This window comes from Melanerpes formicivorus, unplaced genomic scaffold, assembly GCF_026170545.1.
Source record: "Melanerpes formicivorus ecotype bairdi unplaced genomic scaffold, bMelFor1.0.p_v2 SCAF_3, whole genome shotgun sequence".
NCBI classification, from domain to species: domain Eukaryota; kingdom Metazoa; phylum Chordata; class Aves; order Piciformes; family Picidae; genus Melanerpes; species Melanerpes formicivorus.
Genome location: NW_027142355.1, coordinates 13,583,457 through 13,608,389, shown reverse-complemented (window position 1 = coordinate 13,608,389; position 24,933 = coordinate 13,583,457). Strand labels below are relative to the sequence as shown.

Sequence of the window (24,933 nt, the reverse complement as noted above, 5' to 3'; positions counted from 1 at the left end):
ATATATTAATTCACACATTCTGTATTTCCTACCAGCAACAGTTCAAGATAACAACAGGCAATGATTACAAGACAGCATGAACTATGTATTTATCAGCTGTTGCATGGATAGTAAACATGCTAAACAAACAGCACCCTGGATTTAACTGTGGCAGCTAGGACAAACACTTGACACATTAAACTTTTCACGTGTAAATGTGATTTTCTTTAAAAGCATTAAAAAAAACTGAACATATTTGGAAGAGCTTCTCTCTTAAATCTGCAAATCAGACAGCTGGGGAAGTAAAGCTCCAAGAACAGAACATCTGCTCTGGCAACTTCAGATTACAAAATGGGAAGTAGTAGAACTAGCAGCATATGTCAGAAAAAAATATCTTTAAAAAGAAAATAAATAGTGTTTTCTTCTAATAGTGATTTAAAACCATCGTGCTCACTCATACAAACATTCTTGTAGAGGAGCCTCAGGGCATTACCCTTGGTACAAGGGTACAGGCAACAGCATGAGACAGAGCTACTGAATGCTAGCATTAACTACTGTGTGGACAAGCCCCAGATCACAGCAGTGAAGAGACAACAAAATTTCTTTCAAAAACGTTAGGCCAGTCCAGAAGAGCAATCCTGCTGGCATGCCAGAGGCAAGAACCCCTCACAACACAGCCTCACACTGGAGGTTGTGGAACAGTAGAACAATTATGGAAAATGTTGAATCTCTTTCCAGAGACACACCTCTTTGTGTATTAATTTGGAAAGGCTGCCTGCAGTCAGCATTTGCCAATACAAGCTTAAATTAGGGCAGTTTAAGGGTGTCTGCTTCATACCACCACTTGGATATGCTGTGCAAAAACGCTTACTCTCTTCACTCCATGGGTTTGCTTTCATTACAAATAACGTTACAGTTGCTCAGGCCATCATTTTTGGATTTTACTGCAGTATTAAGCTAAGATAAAAGAAAACATTTCAGATGAAATTTGTGACTTCTACTGATCAAGCAGGAGTTCTAGAATAGTACTACAGCAACGGTCCACAAAGTTATATAAAGCAGTGTTCCTTTACAGATGATTACTACACTAGGAGAGCTACTCATGTAAACCTTTCCATTATCTCATTTTGCAAAATCAAAGTGAAAATATTCTCTATTTAAAAGGACTAGGTTTTGTACTATATAAGTAAAAAAAACACCCAAAACCAAAATAAAACAAAAACAAACCACCCCATCCCCTCCTTTATACTTTACTCATTTCAGTATGCAGACATGCAAGTGAAATCCAAGGACTTGCATTAACTCCTGACCTTATACAGGATTTGTAGAAAAAAACAAAACAAAAGCAAAATAAAGGAGCGAGAGAGAGCTCTTCATCTCAAATCAGTACAGAACTTGAGCCTCAGCAGCTGGATTAGTCATGTCTAGTACTGTATGATCTAAGTTAAATAGCTTAATATTTCTGGATACAAAGGTGGATAAGAAAAAAACATAGTTTTGCTATGCTGTTTTTTAAAAGGCTTTAATAGCCCAGTATCTTACCTGTGCTCAGCTGCTGGAACAGAGTATCCTGGAACTGGATCTTTTGTACCATAGTACTTTTTAATTAATGCAATTCCTGCTACAGTGTCGGTTCCTTTGAAGTTTACCAAATGAGCTGAAGCTCCTATTCCTGCCGTCTGAAAAAGATGCAACTTTCAGTTGCCACACCAAATATAGAAGCCTAAATTGTCACTGTCTAGCACTAGTTTGTAACAGTAAAACTCTGACTCAGTTCCTGTTACACCAATGCCCTCTCAGTGCATTTCCACAGGAAAGTGAGCTTCCATACCGAAAAAAGATCTCCTGGTCTAGTTCTCAAGAGGTCAGACAGCCCCACCTCATCTCTTCCCCCTCCACCATCAATCAGTCCAAACACAGTACTCTCTGCATTCACAGTTTTTAACAGACACATGCTACAACCGTGTCTAATTAAAAACAATTACTGTTCTCAAATTATTAGACAAGAAGTACTACCTCTTGTGAAGAAACTCCTCTGTAGCCAAAGTCATGCAGTTTATACTCCAGTCCTTCTAAGCTGCCAGATGTCTCTAGCAAATACTTGGCCAAAATCTTTTTCTGCTCTCTTGAGTTTGTAGCCACTGTGATTGGATACCACGACTGGACGAGAATAGTCTAAAGCAAAATCCATCACATTAGTAAGTGTATGTTTGCTTGAGACTTAAATATGCCCACCTGACATTTAATCAGACACACAAAGGACTTATTTCCATTTCCCATTCAGAAAGTAGTGATGCCTCCACACAGTTTGCTTTAGGGCTAAAGCAATTAGCTTTCACAATACTTTTAGAAGTTAGGCCAGGTATGGACCATCTCAGGAGTTATCACTCCCAAGCTACAGACACGCAATCCCCCCCCCCCATCTCCCTTTCATGGTGGATAAAAGTACTGACTGGAATTTCCTTAAAGCTATGACAGTCTCTTGCCAGGTAGGGAGAAAAGATCTGTGTAACACGACTAAAACCCAGGCTTACTTAAAGGAGAAGATGAAAGCTATTGGAGATTCCCCTTAAACCAATGAGGGATTCATTCTTTAAGTGCATTAATATTTACTTAGAAAAAACATGTTAACTTTCCCAAACTGACCTCAATCCAATTTGTGAGCCAGTAGCACTCTGGATCTGTGTTTTCTACTGTGAAAAGAACATTTCCTCTGGGAATTACAGAGCCCTCAGGAACAGCCTTTATTTCTATAGGAAGATGGCCATCATATTTCTGTGTAAGAAACAGTAATACTGTTAAACAGGAAAAATTAGGACCTACCTCTCTTTTATTTGACTGCAAGGGATATAAGTCAAGCTATGAGTTTATTGATAAAGCTTTCTTCTTCTAAATTTCTTTCAATCCTAAAAATAATTTGGTTTGTTTGCACACATACCAGCCCAAATTAAAAAAGTTGCATTTATTTAACAAAAAAAAATTAAAAAGAAAAAAAAAAGAGGAAAATCCTATAACCTCAACCTCAGCTTCTTTACCAAACCAAATAATGGTTATCAGTTGCATTCCTTGTGCAAACTGAGTCAGGAAGGTTTAAATCTTCTATAATAATATGTAAGTTTCACCCATGGAACTAGAAATATTTGTTCCTTGATTTTCTTCAGTGCTTTCACATGAAGCAAGCTAAAAATCATTTAGCTATTATCAAGGCCTTCAAAAGAAGTCTCTAGTTTTGCTTAGTATAGATGTGTGCTTTGGTCATTTATTGGAGTAGGATCCATTTAATATCTGTTTTCAGAGGATTTTATCATCTCCATCCACTAAACATTGTATCTAACCTTGAAGTGTCATTCTTTTGAGAAATTTAGTCTTCCATCTCTGAAGGACTAAGCATTCTGTGAAATACAGCCTCTGAAAAAGAGTAAGTTGCAAACAGCACTTCTAAAGAGCAGTTACAACTTTCTGAAAGAGCTCTGCAAGCTAAATACCTAAAATATTTTACACTTTAATATTTTTCAACAGAAAGCTTCTCATGAGGTATTCTTTAAAGGCAACAAAAGTTGCATCAATTCAGAGAGAGTACAGAGTCATAAGTAGCATCAAAATGTATTCTCCCATGCCCAAAACACATCAGAAGTTCTTTTTACACTACAGTTCGAAAGTTTCTTCGAAAGTGTAATATGTTGAAGCGAACTCTGTTTATATAGAGTTCAGTTGCTAGAGAGAACTATTCTGGATTAACAAGGACAATGAAGCCTTCAAAAGCACTCAAAATAATTCATTAATGATTCAATGACTAAAGTACAGCTAAGTAAAAACAAAAACCAAAACACTACCACAAACCACAAACAAAACAGATTTCAAAGTTGCTACAGGTGTTGATTTTGTCCACAGAAAAAAGGCAGTATGACATGCCACAGCACTCCATTAGTCATGTTCAAAATCTGTAGGTAGAATCAACTCTCTAAATTCAGGGCTTACTTCTCTATCAACTCCAACCAACTTCCAGCCTTTACACCACCCCCTTGTTCTCCAGGCAGCCCATTCCCCTCTTCTACCCCTTTGCCCTGTCACTCATTCACCTATGCTGAGTACAGATTCATGTGTGTACATCTCCAATTCGTTTGGCACTTCACGCATGCAGCCATTGCTCCCTCCACTTTACCTAATACTACACATACAGAGAGTAAAGAGTGGTAGGTATCAGAAAATCTACAGGAATTCAGTGAGGAGAAGCCTGGTCTCTGTGTGCATAAGAACATGCAAAGTCCCAGTGAGTACAAGCACTTCTAGCCTGAGAGCCATCAGCATCCAAGATCAAGAAATGGAAGTTGTATTTATAGATATACGAGTAATTTTAACATGACAATCTAATAAGGAATACACCATGCATACAGTAAGGCTTCTTAGAATACATAGAATAAACCAGGTTGGAAGAGACCTTCAGGATCATCGCGTCCAACCCATCAACCAATCCAACCCACCTAAACAACTAAACCTGACTAAACCAAAAGTTGAATGGGATTAGTTAAACCTGTCAGTGTGGACAGGCATGCAGTATTCAATGTGTGTTAGTTCAGTTTAGCCAAAGAGGGATCAAGATTATTTTAAATACAGGTGAGAGCAGTTCATCATGTATAACACAGCCTAAAGGAAATATGGATTGAATTCACATCTGTAGTTATCTGCAGTGGCTGCAAGTCCTCTGCAAACTTCCACACAACTGCCTCTTGGGAAACAGTGAATTTATCAACCCTGCTGCCATTTGCAACACTTAGCAGAAACTTGTGGCAGTTGCCACCGTAACATATATACAGTCAGGATATCCATGGAAAAATAAATGCAAAGAAGCAAAAATTGTGTTTTCAAATGCAAAAAAAAAAAAAAAAAAAAATCTGTTCACTAGAGCCCAAAATGAAATTAGCATTTAATTAATCAGCATGGATTAGAACAGCTCTAAAGAATGCTCTTGGTCTCAACCTCCAGATTATTCAGAAGAGATGTTTGCAATTACTTGAAGACTGACACCTTTTTAAACAAAAGGGAAATATGATAATTGTGCAAGACTAATTTTGTAAGGATTTGCATGTCAGAAGCGTTCAAGCCTTGTATTTCATAATAAAGTCCAGCTTAACTATTTCTGAAAAGTTTAGGAACCAATTGAACAAAACAACTATCTTCTGGACCCATTTACACATGCAAGAAGTTGTAATCCTTTCTGCATTAGAATAAAAATGGTTATGATTTGTTAGAGAATGCAATGTAAATGATGCAAGCAACCACTAAGCACCATGTGGAACCCTGCCAACAAGCCCCCACTTACACTAGCTGGCTGATGGCAGCCATGAATGCTTACTACCTGCAAAGCTGTATTTGGCATATGAAAGGATGAAAAATTACTTTTCTCTAAGGAATTACAATTATATTATTATTCTTTGACAGCTGCTACTCCAAGTACACTAAACATAAAAAGCTAAATTTATCCAGTCTTTACTATCATGGTTAAAAGGAAAGACTGCTGTATTTATTCTGTACTTGATTCATAAATCCTTCATAATAATCTCACAGTATTTTCATAGGTTTTTACCTCCAGAATGTAGTTCCATCCCTTTTCGTTGAAGACATCATCTTGAAAATGCTCCCTATATACTTCTTTGGCTTCCTTGATTTTCTCTTTGGTCACCACTTTACCTGTAGTTTCAGAAACAGATGAAAGCTTATAATTATTCACCACTTCATAAAATAAACAACAAAATGGTTCAGACAGAAAAGTCTCTTTTCAGCAAAGACAGAGGACATGTCAAATGCAGTAAACTAGCCACCTTAAAACAAAATTTTACTTTCAAATTTTTTCATACAGATTAAGCTGCTCAAGAAACCAACAGGCTAAAATACACTCGTATTTTGAAGGTGACCTGGTAACAGCTTGAGATTATTGATTCTTTATGACAGTCAAAAACCTGCTAAGAGTTTTCGTAGCAGTGTTCCCAGAGGAATGTGATGACTGTGCAAGTTGGCCATATGAACACCTCTTCATTTTTAATAAACCACTGGCATAAATAAACATAGCATAGATATATCTGAATTGTGAAGTCAATACCATTTTACAAGGGTGCACATCTTGTTTTCAGAATTACATCAATAAGATCTTATGTGTGTTACTACCTACACTGTACCAAGATAACCTGTAATTGTTTCAACTGATTTTTTTCTCAAGCCTGGAGTCTTAAGATATTTATTTACAGGTAAATTTTACTGGAAACTGAGACAATTACCTTTTAAATATTTATTCAGTATGTACTGCAAGCCGTAAAAAACAGTTTCTTCATATTTCACTTTCCTTAATTTGGAATTTTCAGTCTTCTTTTCACGACATTCAAAGTAGGAATATACTTTGCTTGTATTAGGTGGATATTGCTTGTAGTGTGTAACCTACATTAAAAAAAACTTCAGTAAGATCTCAAAGCACAAAACAAATCATATTTGTACACTTAAACTAACCCCCAGGTCTCCTGGACTGTTTTTATCCATTCACATTCTAAGCAGTATTTAGAGTATTTCTCTTTTCTAGCCACCTTCAATTTTCAGTTGACAAAACTGTTCTCCCCATAAAGTAATCTTAATGGCCAGCTCTTCTATTCCCCTGATGACTTCACTTTGGTTAGCTAGGAATGACACTAACTGGGATTTTAGAAGCAACACTGAGCACCAATACTTTGGGTCAGTTTTTACTCTCTCACTTTGTCCATGCCCGATAGCAAAAAGATGCCTGCCACTACAGAAGCGGAGGTACCTGCTTCTATTTTCCTTAAGTTCTAAAGGCCATAATCATATAGGTCAAGTAAAAGATATCCAGACTCAAGAAGGAAGGCACTGACAATGTCCATTATCCAGGCATCACATTCATCATGAGTGGAGTGGCTTTCCCAAGCCCTGGTTACATCAAAGCCAGCTTCAAAGCTGTTACTGTCAGTAATCTTGTTAAAACACACCTGAGGTTTGTACCTCCCCAAAAGCTTGCAAGACACTTTTCTCCACAATTTAAGAAAGCTCACATTCAGTATAAGGGAAGCATGTAAAGGTGCACAGTGAGTGTATTACATAGAAACTGGTCATGTAAACACACACTGTTATGCTGGATTCAACAAGAACAGGTTTTTTCTGTTTTTTTTTTTTTTTTTTAAGTATTGATGGGACAGCTAACCAGCCCTTTGCTTTGGGTAATGTACCATTTGAAAGACCAAACTCCATGCAAAATCTGTAATTCCATAGTAAACAAAGCACATATAATGACATAAATTCCATATGATCGTTGTTTAAATTACAAGATAAATCAGCTTAAGGCATTACCAAAGGTGAAGCTACCAAAAGTTTCCTTTTTTGTAATAATTAAAGTCTGTGAAAAGGTCTACACATTCCATATGGGATAATTATTCCTATCACTAAGTAAAGCACACACATACATCAGAACAAAACTCAAAAGAAGTGTGAAAGGGATGCCTAATTTTTCTCAAAACCCCAGAATTATAGGTTAGAGCATGAGTTCATTGTAAGTTTGTTGTTACTTCTTACTCCAAATCACACTGAACATTTTTGTTTCTAATATCACAAAGAATTGTAAAAGAAATAGTTTTACCACTTCTTCCTTATTGGCCTGGGTTTTTTCTTTTTTCCAAATGTACTTCTGACACTTTCAAGACAAAATATTTGAAGGTTTGTCTTACTTCTACTGCTAAAAACACATATTAAAGGTTGTTTGGTGGTTTTTTTAACTACAGTTTTCTTTCTCCTCTCAAATGACATTTAGTATTTCACTCAGTTTGGACAATGAACTATACCGCTCAACAGAATTTTTCAGTTCTCCTACATGAGCATAGCACTGTTATGGCTGTGTCTCCAACACTGCAAGGAAACACCCAAATAATGGAAAGGTCAATTTTTAGATCTTTCTCGTTGTCTTTACTTGTACAAAGCCTTCAAGGCAAATCAAACAAAACCCAAGCTTGTCATTGCAAGTTTTATGCCTTTACTTTGAAGCACTGCAATGCAGGCATATAATGGAGCACAAACCCATTCTGTTCCAACTCCACAATCACTCAACAGCAGACTGCTTAAGAATAACAATGTTAGACTCAAAGACAAAACTTGGTTTTAGATTTATAAGTGTCTCACTGTCAGCTCACAGATTAATTTCTTCAGCACACCATCATGTTTAAAGACAAAAAAAAAAAATCACCCCCAAACAAAACAAAGCATTCCATAAGCTCTGCACCCCCTATCTGGAGCAGTCACGAATATGCTGTTCCATATGTCTAACTAGTGGGAATAGGAACGCGGACACATACACCCTCCTTACAAAGAATTTTATTAGACAGACTCCAAGAAAAAGAGCACAGAAATCATTAGAATGTTCATTCACCGTTGTTGGGGTTTAACAGCTGACAACTAAGCCCCATAGAGCTGCTTGCTCACTTGTTCCCAGTAGGATGGGGCAGAGAATCAGAAAGGTAAGGGTGAAAACTCTTGGGTTAAGGATAGTTTAATGGGTAGAGCAAAAACTGCATGCACAAGCAAACCAAAACAAGGAATTCATTCACCACTTCCTATCTGTAGGCAGGTTTTCAACCATCTCCAGGAAAGCAGGGTTCCATCACATGTAATGATTTCTTGGGAAGACAAATGTCATCATTCCAAATGTCCATTCCTTCCTCCTCCTTCCTTTAGAAGATACGCTGAGCATGATGTCATATGGCAGGGAACATCCCTTTGGTCAGTACAGGTCAGATGTCCCAGTTGTGTCACCTCATACTGTCTTGGGCATCCCCAGCCTACTCACAGCTAGGATGAGGGCCAGAAAAGGCCTTGACTCAGGTAAGAACTGCTCAGCAGTAACTAAAACATCCCTGAAATGTCAGCTCTGTTTTCAGCACAAATCCAAACCACAGACCATGCAATCGAATATGAAGAAAATTAATTTTACTCCAGCTAAATCCAACACAATTATAAGGCACAGAAAGCAGAAACTCTTTATTTCACACTGTTGGCATGTAACAAAGTCACAACTGTGTGAAAAATGTTGATCTGAGACTGGACTTGAAGCTGGAGCTTTTCAACAATTTGATTGCATCACCTGTGAACTCTGTTTATTTTCATTCTTCATACTGTTGTCATACTACAGTTTCATAATTTCAGAATAAATGCCCACAACAGAACCTGCCAGCTTTAAGGGTGCACAGCAGATGTCCCAGTAGCAATGCCATGAATTCCATGTGACAAGCTATGGAGCAAATCAATGAAATGTTGTCACTGTTAACCAAAATAGTTCAACTAAAACAAAGAAAACTACATCTGCATGAGGCTGCCTACTCAAATTTCTCTAAAAAGGGTTTAATTATCCAACTTATTACCTAGAAGTAGGTTGCTGAAGCCAATACATTAGAATAAAAATTTGCATGATCTTCAGCTACCATCTTCAAAAAACATATTTTACTTTTGCAGTTCTGTCATGGGTTGAGTTGAATCTGCTGCTGATATTCAATAGCATGCTGCTGTCATGCCCACTTCAAAATGAAAGTGCTGGATGGACCAAAGTATTATGGGGTTGAAGTTCAGATTGTAACATGGGAGGCTTCCTGTTCTGGTTGCCGCTTTCAGTTTCTATGTTTGGGGTGTTGGTCTCTTCCTGTGGAGGGGCCACAGGTCAGGGGGTGGGGTAGGTCATTGGCTTATTTTCTGCTGCTTCTGCATTTTGCTGCACTTTTCTGCAAACAGGCTAAGGTAACTGTGCATTGTATTATCTCATTTCCAGTGAAGCTCAACCCAGAATTAGAGGGGTTTTTTTGTGTTACTTTCTCTTACTTTTGTGTTGAGGGAAAGGGGTTTGTGAGAATGGGCTGTGTTAACCCAGGAGAGTCTCTATTTGGCATCCCAACATGTAGCTCAAAAGCAGCTATCTTAACCAAGACAGTGAATTTTGGAAAGAGACAAAATGGTTGAAATCACAAGAAACAAGATATGAAGAAGATTCAGTTAAGGCTTGTTAAGAGAGTTTTATATACATTTGTTGGGATTTTTTCCCTATGGTGTATTCACTATGTTGATGCATTTGCTTTCTGGGGGCAGCTGGGGGCCAATGTGCTGGCGTCCTGTATGTGCTCACCATGGTGCCGAGTATCACCTTAAGGGGATGACTTAGAGCTGTGCTGGTGCTGCACTGATTGCTGGCATGCCAGGTTTTGTTCAGAGCAATACAGAGCTCTCTGAGGAATACTACTGGCTGGGCAATTATGAGTGGCAGGATGTGTGGGAGAGTAAAGGCAAGTGTCTGGGATGGTGGTCAGCTCTGGTGGTTTGGAATTTCACCCTTGAACAAGTGCAAAATCCTGACGAGCTGGTGAAATGTCTGGGAAAAGTATGTTGTCAGCCTAGAAGTTCCCACTGTTGTGCTGGGGTCTATCCTATGTCTATCGTGCCCTTCTCATCACATTGTGGAAAGAGACTAATTTGAAAGACTGCTTTATGAGGTTTAGCCAATGGAGCAGTTAAAAACAGAAGTTTCCAATAACCCATAAGGAAAATAATATTGTTCATTAACAGCAATGAGATGAACCACTACTTCAGAACAAAGGGAATGCTTTATCAGATATACCTCACTGGAATGAGACCTAAAATTATAAAGATAGTGCTGACCCCCCATCCAGAAGTGAAAAACCAAAAGAAAAACCCCGACAACCATGACTAGTAGTCATATTCTACAAGGATCCTTTTTCAGCTGTCCAGGCAATCACAAACAGAATGCACACCACAGAAGTGGAAACAAAAAATAACCCAAAAGTCAGTATGGCTAAATGATAACCTTATTTGAACAAAAGAGAAAATGTCAGAATAATAACTCTCTAATAACTGAACAAAAAGGGTATCCAACAATAGGAAATAAAATGCAAGACAGTGAGTCAAAACAAATAACAATAAAAATTAAAACAAACAAAAAAATCTAAGGGAATTTCCTGATTACTGCAGGGATTTCAAGTACAATCTCACAATTTTGGTTACACATGAGCTTCAAATTACCACAGAAGACTAGCCTTAGAAAGACTTCAGATCCCTTATTTAAAATGCTTACGTGAAGCAAATACATACAAAGACAATGTTTAACAACTAAAGTGAGAATATTTGGAGATATTTGTCCATGGGAGGGATAAGCTAATGCAGGTTATGACTTTCAGTGCCTCTGTATTCTACTTTATCATCTCTTATACTATTGAAAAACAAGAGGACCACAGGTGAGAAAACAGAGATGAGTCAGTACCAAGAAAACTAAGAGCAGCCCATGCAAACAACTGAATTCCTGTGAAAGCCACACATTATCAGAAGAGATGCTTAAGGGACACAAGGCCCATATTAATCCCAAAAATAAGGTAAAGTGTAAGCATTCTCAGCTGCTCAGAGAATATGCAATAGGTGACACTTTACAGCAGATTACTGTTAACAATCTGTTTTGCACTCAAGATTATAATAAAAAAAGATGACAAAGTGTCTTTGGCATACTGTTTACACATTTCTCAAGTCAGTTGTACTACTTCACATATTGCTACAGGCTTCCTGTTCCTTAGTGAAAAAAGAAAAACATTTACATGAAAGTTGCAATGATTCCAGAAGGGGTTACTCCCCATTATTAAAAAACGGCTGAATTCTGTATGGTTGCAGTGTTCCTTTAGAGCAATGATGAGTCAGGGTTTGTAACAGGATTGTGTGTCTGCAAATCAAAACTTGGAAGGTAACAAACCTAGTGAAAGTGAAGATTGCTTCTTGTAAGGCATGTTGACCCAGAAGTTTCCAATGCTTTTCTACTGACAGAATGACAATTTTATTAAAATCACAAGATTTTAATAAAAATTCATTTTAAAAAGCATACATGGACTGCTAGAAAGAATATTTTGCAGTCACTAAGGTCTACTCAAATCCAATAAGAGTGCTCATGTCTCTTCCTTTCATACCTATAGACTTACAAATAAAGAATATACAGGCTGTTAGAGCCTAGAATAAACACATGCTCACATGAAACACTTCCAAAGTAAGTACTCTCCTACCTCCACACAGAATTGAAGTCAAAGTGCCAAATACTTAGAATTCAACATGGAAAGACATACAGAGATAGAACATATCTTTTAGGCTTCCTTGAAACATTCAGGAACAAATGACTTCTCAAACAGATCTCATTTACAGTCTAGATATCAAATCAGATGCTCCTATAGGGTAATTGCATGGCAGTTCATTATAGCTATTATATTACAAAACATTCCAAGGATCAGTAATATCTTTCATTGGTAAAAACAAAATAAGCTGCTATTACTTAAGCGAGCAAGGTTCAGTCCTCATTTTGACAGCCTTTCCCCCACTTGCAACTCATGGTCAATCCAACCCAGGCCTGCTATACACCAGCTACTGGAATCCTCTGACTGAGCAACATAGCTCTGCTACACTGATCTTCCCAATAGAGTTTCAGACAATATATACACTGGAAGATTTCTTGCCTGTGAAAAAAAAAACAAATATGGGATAAACAGAGCACTGGGAATCAAAGAAAATAGACAGGTGGAGAGTCAACAACATCAGACAAATGATGAACCACAGACCCTTTTGCTTGGCAAGTACAATGAGTGAACAGAAAGCCCTCACTGTCATAGAGGAGCAAGGTTGCTGGAAACTCTTGGCATAGCCACAGGAGAAAGACACTGTGCAGCATGAACAATGAGATGGAAGGAGTCTGCTGACATCCCCTCAACTTGCAGTTTTCTAGCTAGCAACAAGGATTCTGACATCAAATGGTTCCCTTTTTCAGTGCTACTGAGACATCAGCAGAAAACTTTACTGTTAAAAGCATCATTGATATATTGGACATTCACACAATGCTTGTCCCCCAGATAACACCGCCATCAATGAATGTACTGAAAGTTTTATGATGCAAATAATTTGAAAGGCTGCTTTTATTTATCAGCATATATTCCATATTATATGCACATGCCCAAACTCTGAGGCTTATTGAAGAAGGAATTATACTGTTGGGGGATTTGGAGAAGCTTAAGAATATACAACAAACTACACAAGAAGAAAAAATCCTAATGTAAAAACATTTATCTTGTTATGCAAGTTAGAGATAAACTGCACAATTAGAAGCCTGGCCTCAAAATACTGGAGCACTAGCACAGCTCAATAAGCCCCAGTTCATAATGGAAGCTCAGTATTTGGTCCAGTATGCAGCAACACCCCTGGGTGAATACTCACTAGGAACTATTTCAATCAAGTAGTACTAAGTATACCAGATAATAGCACGATGCTCAGCTGTTTTCCAAAAACAGTTTTTAAGATTTTGAAGCTGAATATTTGACAATCTTCTATGACTTAAGAGGAGATTCCCTATGACACACATACAGACAGAAACATAGTGTAGAGTGAGGGGAGGCTGCATTAACTATCAACAGAAAAATCTTTGCATACCAAATTACTTTGTTTCTCCATTTTTATAGGCATTAAACCGTTAACCAATTTTCTATCTTCAATTTTCAACTGTAACAAAAGAGGATGGAGACACGAGAGCAAACCCTCAAACCAATGAGTTGTGGCAGATATGACCCTGAGATACCATAACTTTTCACTGGTGGGCAGCTGCCCACGTTGTACTGTTTAGGATGGCCTGCGCAATCTTTTCCCCCCCGAGCTGTTTACTTTCATGTGACTTTTGTCACCAACATTGGTTTGTATGGATCGGCATCTACTGCATCAGGATTACCAAGTAAGCTTCTGAACTGAAACATGTTTTTCCTGTCTGAATGTTACAGTGTTGCACACAAACAGATGTTACAATTGAAAATACAGCAGAAATATTAAAAAAAGAAAAATAACCCCCCACACTCAAGATCAGTTCTCATTTTTTGTTTCAATTGCTAGTTTGCTAACTCCTGCAAAAAGCTTGATGTTGCAAACTACCAGATACTTCAGTGCAGTTGTTACTGAAAGTGCTCTCACTACGTGTGTTTCATTGATTAGGAAATGACAGTATGACCCAGGGAGAAGATAAGTCATATTTGCTCATACTACTTAACATGATAAAAGAAACTACTTGTTTAAGCATTACTCTACAATGACGGAGTTCCAAAGCTTTGTAAAAAAAAAAGTGTACAAGATGACAGACAAATTTAATACTTCTAATAAAACACAGCACACAATTTCAACTGTTTTTAATGTAATACAAAATGTTCCTAGCTGCCACGAAAGACTTCAACTAAATTCCATTTTAAACTGGAAAAAAAAAATCTCAGGCCTTTACTTGACCACTAAGATTTCTGCCACTCCTGGAATGTTACCAGATCATCTTTCCTATGAAACAGCAAAGAAAACAGAAGCAAACTGGACATCTATCATTCTCATGCTTCTCACTACTACTAATCCTAGAGCTGAACTAGATCCTTCATATTCGATAAGTCTGATAATGAACATGTAAACATAGTTCTTAAGAGAGCACTGTGGCTAGATTAAGTCATTAATTAAAGCAGTTTTGTGAGCCCTCAATAGCAGTGTTAGGATGCCCTGAGCTACTCTTCAGATTTATCAGTCTCTTCAGTTTTGCAACACACCTTCCCACAAACAACAATAATAAACGTTGAGAACTTCTTTAAAGTCTTCATGTAACTTTAAGTAATAATATTACAGAGAAGCTGGGAAAGGTACACTGGCACAAGTTAGCCATCAGAGCACACATGGAGGCTTGTGCATTGGTAGCCAATAGCAAGACCTGGCCATAACATTTACTTTTTTCATCTCTTCCACGTAGGGATAACCTCCACTGCAACCAAAACCCATCTAAGTGGTCAAATCTTTAAAGAGCTGCAGCATAACAAATACTATGAAACGTTCATCAGGCCTGTTACTGTATTCAGGGAACGAAAATCCTCCTTGACATGATGCAATTTCCAGAGGAAAAAGTTAATTTCTCAGATGAGGAGACACAGGGCACATCTGTGTAAGCAGATCCGGGGATTCACACGCTGGCTCTGCCTAGTGTCTAGCAACCGTGTGCTGACATTAATGTAATGCTGCAGAGAAGTAGGACTTGGGGCTGGGCACACTCATGTTGTGAAGCACACCAAGAGCTTCTAGGCCAGGAATTACTGGATCAGAGGGTGGACAGTGTGCCTGTACTTGACCACTGCTATCAAGCAACGCAATTTTCAAGCAATTTTGTGGAAGTAAAGGACTGTCAAGCTGATTCCATGGTCGAAACACCTTACCTAGTAAATCTGCCACTGCAAGGACCAGAAACTAAGCAAAGAACTACAAAGTATGTATTTTGAGCCAGTCAGTCCCTCGGAGGACCCAGCATCAGAAGGAAATACAAACTGCAAGCAGCCAGCAACAGGACAGTTTCGCCGCCCGAGTTGAGCCAAGCATAAGAAACAGTGCACAGAAAAGAAGAGCAACTGCTCTGCCCGCTTTCCACCCTCGCGCCTCGACGGAGGGCAACAGCCGCAGCGGGGCAGAGATGCTCGACGGTGGACAGCGGCCCCCCCGGCATGGCCGCCCCTCAAGTCCGCCCGCACGGGACAACGGCGCCCACCCCGGCCGCTTTCACTTTCTTTTCTCGCCCAGCATTCACCAGCGCCTACCCAGCAGCTTTGCCCCGGGCACCCGGGGGGAGAGCGGGCTCGGCAGTCTCCTCTGCGGCCCGGGTCTGCAGGGGCAGCTCCCAGCCAGGCCTCTGATGTGTCCCCCCTCTCGCCACCTCGAGGCCAGGCACCCTCTCTTACGCCTCGGCGGGGGGCCTCTCAGCCGGGGCCAGAGGGGCAGGGGGAAGCAGACGCCGGCGGAAGGGATATCCTGGCTTGGCGCCTTGCGCACGGAGCGCCCCAGTGCCAGGCCCGGCGGGTGCGGTGCAGCAGCGCCAGGACGCCCGCAGAGGTGACCCCCTCCCGCCTGCCGTGCCCGCGCCCACCTTGTAGGAGTCAGTGGCGAGAAGGATGTTGAACTCAGCCCCCGCCGCAGCGCACTCCATGTCGCCGAGCCCGAGGAGGCGCCGCCACCAACACGAACAGGACTGAGCTACGCCGCCGCCGCCGCGCGCTCGGTGCGGGGGGAGAGAGGCGAAAGGGGGAACGCGGACGGGAACGGGGCGGGCATAAGGGGATTACGGCCGGGGGGCGGGGAACTCGCGCTGCTGCCCGCACCGCTGACTGGCTGTACGTCGCCGCCACCGCAGGAGATGCTGTGAGGTCACTGAGCGGACGGGGCGGGGTCAGGGGGCCAAGGAGGCTTTGATTGGGCCCGCCGCCCGGTCGGTGAAGGAGAAGGGAGGAGATGACCGTGACGTCGCGGCAGGCGGGGAAGGACCCTGTGCTGCACGTTCTCTTTCATTAGATTCTGGGCGGGGGCAGAAGGCGGGGGGCCGTCTATGTGATGTCACGGCGCGGACGGTGCGCCTTTTGTCGCTATTGGCCGCCAGTGCGGCGGCGTGCTCGGCAGAGCGGGCGGGACAGCTGGTGGTTACGAAGTGCGCATGCATGGAGCCCTGGTTTCGGTTCTCTGTGGCCGCCGTCCCCGGGGCGTCGTTTATGGGAATAGGCGGGTGGTGGCCTTGGCCCCTGCAGGACATTTGAGGTCCGGGACCGCTCCGACCTGCGTCAGCCGTCGGCGGGGGTGGGAGCTGCCGTGTGGGAAACGTGCCGGTGCCCGCACCCATGGCGAGCAGCTGCTGAAATGAGAGCAGTGCTACCTGCCAGGGGCGGCTGCCCGGCTTGGCCGCCTGCCCCGGGGAGTGAAGGATCCTCCCTGGAAAAGAGCGAGCCTGTGACAATAAGGTAGTTCAGGGGACAGGTGCCCCGCGAGTGACGCGGATTTCGCCACCGCTATCTTACCACCGCACTCCTGCCAGGAGAGGACAAGTGCAGCAGCTACTGATTATGCAATAACTATGCTTGAATTAGAGCCCTTGGGCGTTCCTGAGGAGGAGGGGGAAAGAGCATATATGCTTTGGGGAGGGATGGGAGAACTTGGGGAAAGTGGAAGCCGCTTGTGGCTCTTGAAAAAGACCTGCAGCTGCCTTATGAATGTAGGAGCTGCTGCTCCAGTCAGGCCACTTTTTACCAAGATGCTGGATATGCTATACAGCCCAACAAGTGCTTCCTGACTAGCTAGACCGTCAAAGTTTCCTTCTCTACCTCCACTGTTCAGAACCGCTTCCTCCAGTGGAAGAATAAGATGCCTTTCAGTGAAGCAATATTTCCTAGCCTGTATTTAAGTAGGTGTTGATCTGAAACTGCATGTAAAAATACATATGCCTTCCAAAAGTTTTTATATTCGTTATAATTGTCATTGGTCTTCTAATCTGTTACTCATATTTAGCTGTTGTGTGAGCTGCTCTGTGACAATAGGAAACTGTTTGTTTTGAAGCAAGTAGCCAATAAGGTTTCTGGCATGATCATGGCTCATTCATAATGGCAAGATGGTCCTCTGCTAATTAAATGTATGGAATAATAGTAACATTAAATATTGACCATATTACTGATAAGTGCTATATTTTAAAAGCTGCTTAATTAACCTGTTCTGTAAATCCTTCAGTGAGTTAACACCTAGGTTAACATTTGATTCTAAATAAATGGAGCGACTTATTCTGAAGGTTGTCTCTAGGCACTTGTAAGAGAAGATGATGGGGAGTAGTCAGCATGGATTTACCAATGGGAAAGCATGCTTAACTAATCTGATAGCATTCTATGATGCCATAATTAAATGGGTAGATGCAGTGAGACCAGTGGATGTAGCCCTCCTTGACCTTAGCAAGGTTTTTGACACTGTCTCCCATACCATCCTTGTGAGTAAGCTCTGGAAGTGTGGGATAGACCAGACAGTGAGATGGATTAGGAACTAGTTACAAAATAGAGTCTAAAGAGTGGTGGTCAATGGTGCCAAGACCAGCTGAAGAGCTGTAACTAGTGGAGTCCCCCAGGGATCAGTGCTGGGTCCAGTCCTGTTCAATATCTTCATCAATAATATTGATGAAGGGACAGAGTGTCTGCTCAGCAGATTTGCTGATGATACCAAACTAGGAGGCTTGGCTGATACATCTGAAGGCTGTGCAGCCATTCAGTGAGACCTGGACAGCTTGGAGAGCTGAGCAGAGAGGAACATAATGAAGTTCAACAAGGATAAGTACAGAGTCCTGTACCTGGGTACAGGGATCTATTAGAGACCAAAGGAGAGCTACCAGGATGATTGTGGGACGAATATGTGCCCTATGAGGAGGGTCTGAGAGCCCTCTGGAGAAGAGAAGACATTCATAAATGTTTAATTTATAAACATTTATAGATGTTTATAAATATCTGAGGTCTGGGTGTCAAGAGAGACTTTCAAGACCTATCTGGATGCATTCTTGTGCAACCTATGTTAGATTCTATGGTCCTGCTCTGGCAGGGCAATTGGACTCGGTCTCCAGACGTCCCTTCCAACCCCTAATGTCCTGTGATCATGTGAATAGCAGTTTCCTGTATGCTTCCCTTTCTCAGCTTGTCTGTGTGCTCTTTTGCAACAAAATCTGGGAGTAGCAATGATAATTGGTATTATTGCTATTATCCACCATGAACTTGAACTCTTCTCCTTGTGGAATGTCTCATTAATAGGGCAACATGATTTTGGGATAATTTGAAATTGTATATAAATCTCCCATGTTTTGTCCTAAAGCTCTTCTGTGACGTCATTTACATCAGAATTTTCCACCTTACCATGTCCTTTATCTGTGTATTTTTTCTGCTGCAGAGTACAAATCTTAATTTTTATTTGGAAGTCTATTTTACTATGAGTTAGATTAGTCAAAAAAAAAAAAAAATCAGATCAGTCTTTTGTCTTTTAACTATTGCAGGAAATTAAAAAGTCAGAAAAATACTACAGAGCTTTTTAAGAAAACCAAACCCATAAATACTTCTGGCTAAAGAATTCTGTTGTGGTATCTTCAAGCCTTCAATACAACAATTAATGATGATTTGCTCAGACAAAATTTTTGTCAGCATCTTCCTTCTCCTCCTGCTGGCTTTTTCTTGTATCTTAAAATGTGCTGGAACTTGAGTAATGGTTTAATTTAGGTCATATGAACATTTCAAAAGCTCTATCTGTAATAAAATATTGTCAAGTTGGAACACTTCACAGAGTATTAATAGAAAATTGTATTATGCTAAACAGAACTATATTAAATCTGCAGCTTGCTGGTGAAGAGAACATACTTTAACTCTGGAGAATCAAAGTACAACTCTTGCAGCACTAGGTGGTAGCAAAAAAGGAATAATCCTACGAACCTCAAATGCTTGATTCCTGTGCTGTATTTATCATCTGTTATCTTGGAAACCAAATTTGGACTGTTCATATGGCTTCTTATATCCAGGCTTTGTAATGTATGTGGGGCTTAAATTCTGTAGGTGGAACCACACCAAGAAATCACGGTCTTCACTTTAAATACATCCTCAGCTATTGTTTGATGTGATTTAGCTTACTTATAAGCAGGGTTCTTCAATAATTGTCTTCTAATACTTTCTTTTGGCATATGAGACTTGTAGAGGTACTCATTTTAGACAAATGCAGCTCTATTGATAGGTTTAATAATTCCATATTAATTCAGAGCTGTGTTTTTTTCCCTGGGGATTTCTGATGGCTGGTGTTAAACCATGAGAGGCCTTTGTAGTGCCCAACATGGACTCAAAGGATTTGAGATAATGGCAGATTTGACTGGAGTGTGCTAGATGAAATCTATAGCTGTTACTGCTGTTGAGCTTTTAATTGACAGGCTTCTGTGTTTGCTGTGAGCTTCCCATTTTACACCATTCTGCAGTATCTGTGTGTTTCCTTTGTGTTCTTGTAGTGTTCTTTCACCTTGCATACTTGGCTAGGACTGCAGAGTTAATCAATGCATAACTGGTTATCATCTAACTAGATTTTAGTGGGCTCAAGAATTAAAGTCTTCTTGTTAAACAGCATCCATCAATGGTCCTATTAAGTAGTATCCCAATCCCAGGGAATCATGAAGAGGTAGATTATTTTGCATTGAAGTGAATTTAAAAAATCCTGAAAGGTTATTTTAAATCATTCAGTGAATGGAGCAAGCCAATATTTCTGCCTTGTAGTTTTTTCAAAGGCTTATTTAGAAGTCTTTCTGTCTTTCTGTGGCAGGCTGTGTAAGTAACTGACTGAAACAGGTATGGAAAATTAGAGGAATTGCTTTATCTGTGCAGTATATAGGACAAATTTAAATCCAGTGCAAGATTCTGCTTACAGGAGATGTCAGATTCTTCTGGTAAACAGTCACACTAGATTATACATAATTTGCAATTTTCTGAACTCCATGTACAAAGAGGTGTTTATATGACTAAAGAACCTGGGTCAGGAAGATTCACACCTCAGCACTGCTAACCTTTGAAGGCTGGGAAGGTTTTGTGCTTCTCAGTGTGAGTCGCAGGAAGTCAGTTTTTCTTTATACCTGTATCTCAACATTAGCCTTTACATTTGGCAGTCAATGCGTGCATTTGTGCTAGGATTTGGATTACTAGCTTTCTAGATATGCTGTTAGACTTTGCCTTGTACCTCAGCACATAATTTTTTATTTCTTGGCATTGCATAATCAGTAATGAGGTTTTTGTGTGCTCTTCAAAAAGTAACAAAAGTCCATTTGTTTTATTGTTCAGTGTAATGTGAAGCTGAATTTACTTAAAAATGCTGTTACATGGATGGATGGATGCCACAGGACACCCTGATGTTTCCTGTGTACAGAGAAGCCTTTTTGGTTCTGTATAGTTGCTGTGGATCCAGCATGGTTCACCAGCTTTGGCTGAGTTCTGAGTCTCTCTCCACAGAGCTACTCAGGTGGATCTGCTCTGCATTTTTTTTTTTTTCCAGTGCTTAAGGTTCCTTGTGTGCTGAACTGCAGGTGTTGTGCATAGATACTTGAGTGTGTCTGTCTAGCACTAACTAGCATCAAGGAAGACCTTCCAGTGCCAGTGTTGTACTTTTGCATTTTTCTGAGTTTATACTGTGGTTCAGACATATAGTGAATGTTGCTGGCTTGGATCAGTAGAGCTTATTTGTCATGTTCCAGATCATACAGAAATGGCTAAACTGTTCCCATATGCAAAGGGACAACAAAAGCTGTTTAATCTTGTCTTTGCACTTTGTGTTAAAATAACCTCTGAGCTATATAGAATGTGTTCATGGCATAATGAACGTGCAACTGAGATAACTCTCTACAGCTGGTTAAGTGGTACTATGGAGTGTGTGACACAGTGCAAGAAAGGTACTGACATGAATGGTAGACTGGGTCACTTGTGCTTTACTTACATATCAAGGTTCCCAAATATCCATGGGTTTCCTTTTCTTTTAAATCAAGCACAAAGAATTGTCTTTGCTTCCCAAACCAAATTTCCTCCACTTCATTACACTGCCCTGAAGTTCACCTTGGGCAAATACTTCATCATGCTGAATGCATCTGGCTTTTACAGGAAGAAGAGTGAAATATTTCCAATAAATATTTCAGAAATACCTCTAAATAGGCTCTAAATAGCAGTGTTTGGCCAGTGGACAATTTGCAGTGTTACAGTGTGAAGATTTTGCTGCCATTTGTCTGGAATAACATTTTTATTTTAATATTTTTTTGGTATCTATGGAGTAAAGCAATAAATAATGCATCAACTTCAGCTATGACCATTTCTAGTTCTGTGTCTGTCACCTGAGATGGTGAGGACTGATTCAAACCAGAGCCTCTGCACCAATATAGTAACAACAACATCTGCAGTGTCTGCAGGACATGATTCAGCCTTGTATGGTAGAGGGATAGGAGAGTTGAAGTTAAACTGGTTGGGTTTTGCTGTCTATTTCACAATATGTATTAGATATGAAAGAGAGGTGCAGTTGTGTGTCTAGATAAAAATACAAGGTTGATAACACCTGCCACACTACTGACTTAGCAGAACATGTGGAGTTCATACTGCCACAAGTATATCTGAGGACTAAATAACAGTCTAGTTTGGAGAGATGGGAGATTACTTTCTAATGATCCAGGTCTTCATGTCCATTCAAGCCTGAAGGTTCTCTTTGTCTTCATTACCCAGTTTCTCTAACATTTATGCTGGCTTTACAGGAGGGTACCTGAAATGAAACAATATAAATCAAGACATTTGTAAAAAGCAGTAGAGGGCCAGACACTCAGCATTTTGCTACAATCCATCCATTACAGGAGTTGTGGTTTAATGTTTAATGACATCAACCAGTCTCCTCATATGAACTTCAACCCTGAACTGACGTTTCTCTTGGGTGGTGCTAACATACCCAGATGCTTTCTACTTAGACTTTTTCCTGTACATTAGTTCTTCTCCAGTGAGCACTCTGAGCTGCCACTGACTTTAGTATGCTCCGGTTCTGTATACTGTTCATTTGAAGAGACAAAAAATTGAATATTTATGCTCTCTGAAAAAAGGATATGGAGGACAAGATGTACTGAACAGATTTCTGGCAAAAAATCACAAGGTTACAAAAAAATTGTCATACTGCAGGCTTAAAGAAATGTAATATTTTTTATTTTTTTTTACCATTTGCACCCTTTCTTAAAGGGCACTGGGAGGTTTATCAGGCAAAGACCTTGCTCCTGCTCTTCCTGGGGACTGCAACTGTTTAGATTACAAAGGAATCAGGTCAGGGTCCTAAGCATTGTCCGTTTTCATAACAATTTATTGCAATAAATCTCTGTCCAGAGAAGGGCAGTGAGGCTGGTGAGATGTCTCAAGCACAAGCCCTGTGAGGAGAGGCTGAGGAAGTTGGGGTTGTTTAGCCTGGAGAGGAGGAGGCTCACGGGAGACCTTATTGCTCTCTACAACTACCTGAAGGGAGGTAGCCAGGAGGGGGTTGGTCTTTTCTCCCAGGCAACCAGCACCAGAACAAGAGGACACAGTCTCAAGCTGTGCTAGGGGAAGTTTAGGCTGGAGGTGAGGAGAAAGTTCTTCACAGAGTTGTTTGCCATTGGAATGGGCTGTCCAGGGAGGTGGTGGAGTCACTGTCCCTGGAGGTATTCAAAAAAGGATTGGACGTGGCACTTGAAGCCATGGTTTAGTTAGTCATGGGGTATTTGATATTAGGTAATAGGTTGGACTTGATGATCTCTGAGGTCTGTTCCAACCTTGTTGATATGAATTAGATTTTGACTGAGAGACAAGACCATTTTAGTCACTCAGCAAGGTTATTTGTAACTGCAGCTGGAGCTGTGATGCTGCATGAGGACACAGGGCTGTTCTGCTAAGTCATCTTAGCTGTAGGTGAGAAAACCCAGCAAGCAGATGGAGGATCATTTCTACTCACTCAAATGCTGGTGCATGCAAACTGCTGCTGGACTGTGCCATGGTTTGTGCTTTTCTAGTGCTGAGGTGGAAATGGAATTGTCTAAGAGAACACTTCTGAAAACAGGGAAGTCCTCATGGGAATTCATATTTAGGTTTGTTACTTCTTAAGGTAACAATGAAGGGAGAAGAATTGAGTTTTAAATATTGTCCCAAGCCCACAATGAGCAAAAACTACTTCAGGTGCCTCAATTTAGGATGTTAGAAGTTTATTGACTTGAGTAGAACTAAAATTGGTGTGTTTGGTGAATTGCAGAAGTGACAAAGTAGTGTATATGTGTGCACTTGCTTGTAGACCTGGAGAGCTTTCTTTTTGATGTCTCAGACAGAAATGATTTCTGAAGTGTTAAGTTGGTTTGGTTTTTTCAAAATTGGTCATATGCAATCTTTGCACTGTGCACAGGGAGCTGTGCTTCCCAGCATCTTTTGGATGGGTTTATGTGAAATGCAGAGTCAATGGAGCAACAGACACCCTTTTAGGGCAGTGCACCACAATCCATGCATTGTGAATGAGATGTAGGTTTCTTCTGCTCTTTGTCAGACCCAAGCGGTCTTCAGTTCTCACCACAGTACACAACCCTGAGTAGGTTGGCATGCAGCCTAAGATCATCTGTAGCCAGCTGGCCAGGGAGCTGTATTGAGAGCACAAGCTGGGAGCGTCCACACAGCCCCTTCTTTGATGCTGCTGTTTCAATATGTGGACAGCCCCCGGTCTCACTCACCGCACAGGAAAAAGATTGCAGTGGCATTTTGTGAAGAGCTTAATCCCATTTAGAGCATGTGAAGCATGGCATAGAAATGCTCTCTGGATGTCAGCAGAAGGATGTTGTCTGTGGATTCTGTTGGGCTGAAGAAAGAGAGGCACCAAAGCAGTCAGGCTGCAGGCATGCACAGAAGCAAGCTGACAGGCACCAAGAAGATCTTTAGGCTAAATAGACATCTACTATATGATATAGAGTTTTCTATTAATGGTACATTTGATTTAGATTTTTTTATTTATTAAATTCTACTTTACTCACCTTTGTCCTGATTTTAATTTAGTGCTTTTTAATTAAACATGAAAATGAAAATTGAAGATTGGAACCTACTATGGCAGAAGAAGACACAAGGACGAACTTTGTGCATCAATTTCAAGACAGATCAAACTGATGCATAAATTAAAAGTACACATTATGTCAGCTTATGAGGCTCTACAAGAAGTGCTGCAAAGGGGATGGAGAAGCTGCCTGAGCCTACTAGGGAGAACATACACTGCTTGTCTTGTAGACATGCATACTGCCTAACAGCTCATGCTGTATTGGGAATCAATGAGGGATCCCAGTTTGATTTAGATTGCACTTATCCGTCAGATACCTGTATGGTCTGGCTTTACCCTTTCACTTTGGAAACATCTGGAGAGTTTATCGATCTGATGAATTGCACCAAACTGAATTGCAGCATGGCCTGCTGCACACAGGGGTTCATTTCTAGTTTCTCTTCTCCTGGTTTGGAAGCTCCCTGAATTCAGTTCTTACCCATAGTCTCATTTCTTCCTTGGTGCTCTCAT

General features: G+C 40.6%; 1 protein-coding gene across 1 annotated transcript in view; it reads right to left on the bottom strand.

Moving 5' to 3' along the window:
* NAMPT (nicotinamide phosphoribosyltransferase) overlaps positions 1-16,151 on the bottom strand; it is a 28,643-nt gene extending 12,492 nt beyond the window's left edge. The window contains exons 1-6 of the mRNA XM_068167027.1: positions 15,965-16,151; positions 6,252-6,408; positions 5,564-5,667; positions 2,626-2,754; positions 1,996-2,154; positions 1,522-1,658 (exon numbers count right to left, since the gene is read on the bottom strand). Of these exons, the coding sequence (XP_068023128.1) occupies positions 1,522-1,658; positions 1,996-2,154; positions 2,626-2,754; positions 5,564-5,667; positions 6,252-6,408; positions 15,965-16,024 (746 nt within the window). The 5' untranslated portion in view covers positions 16,025-16,151. The remainder of the gene's footprint in view (positions 1-1,521; positions 1,659-1,995; positions 2,155-2,625; positions 2,755-5,563; positions 5,668-6,251; positions 6,409-15,964) is intronic.
* Between the last annotated feature and the right edge of the window lie 8,782 nt (positions 16,152-24,933).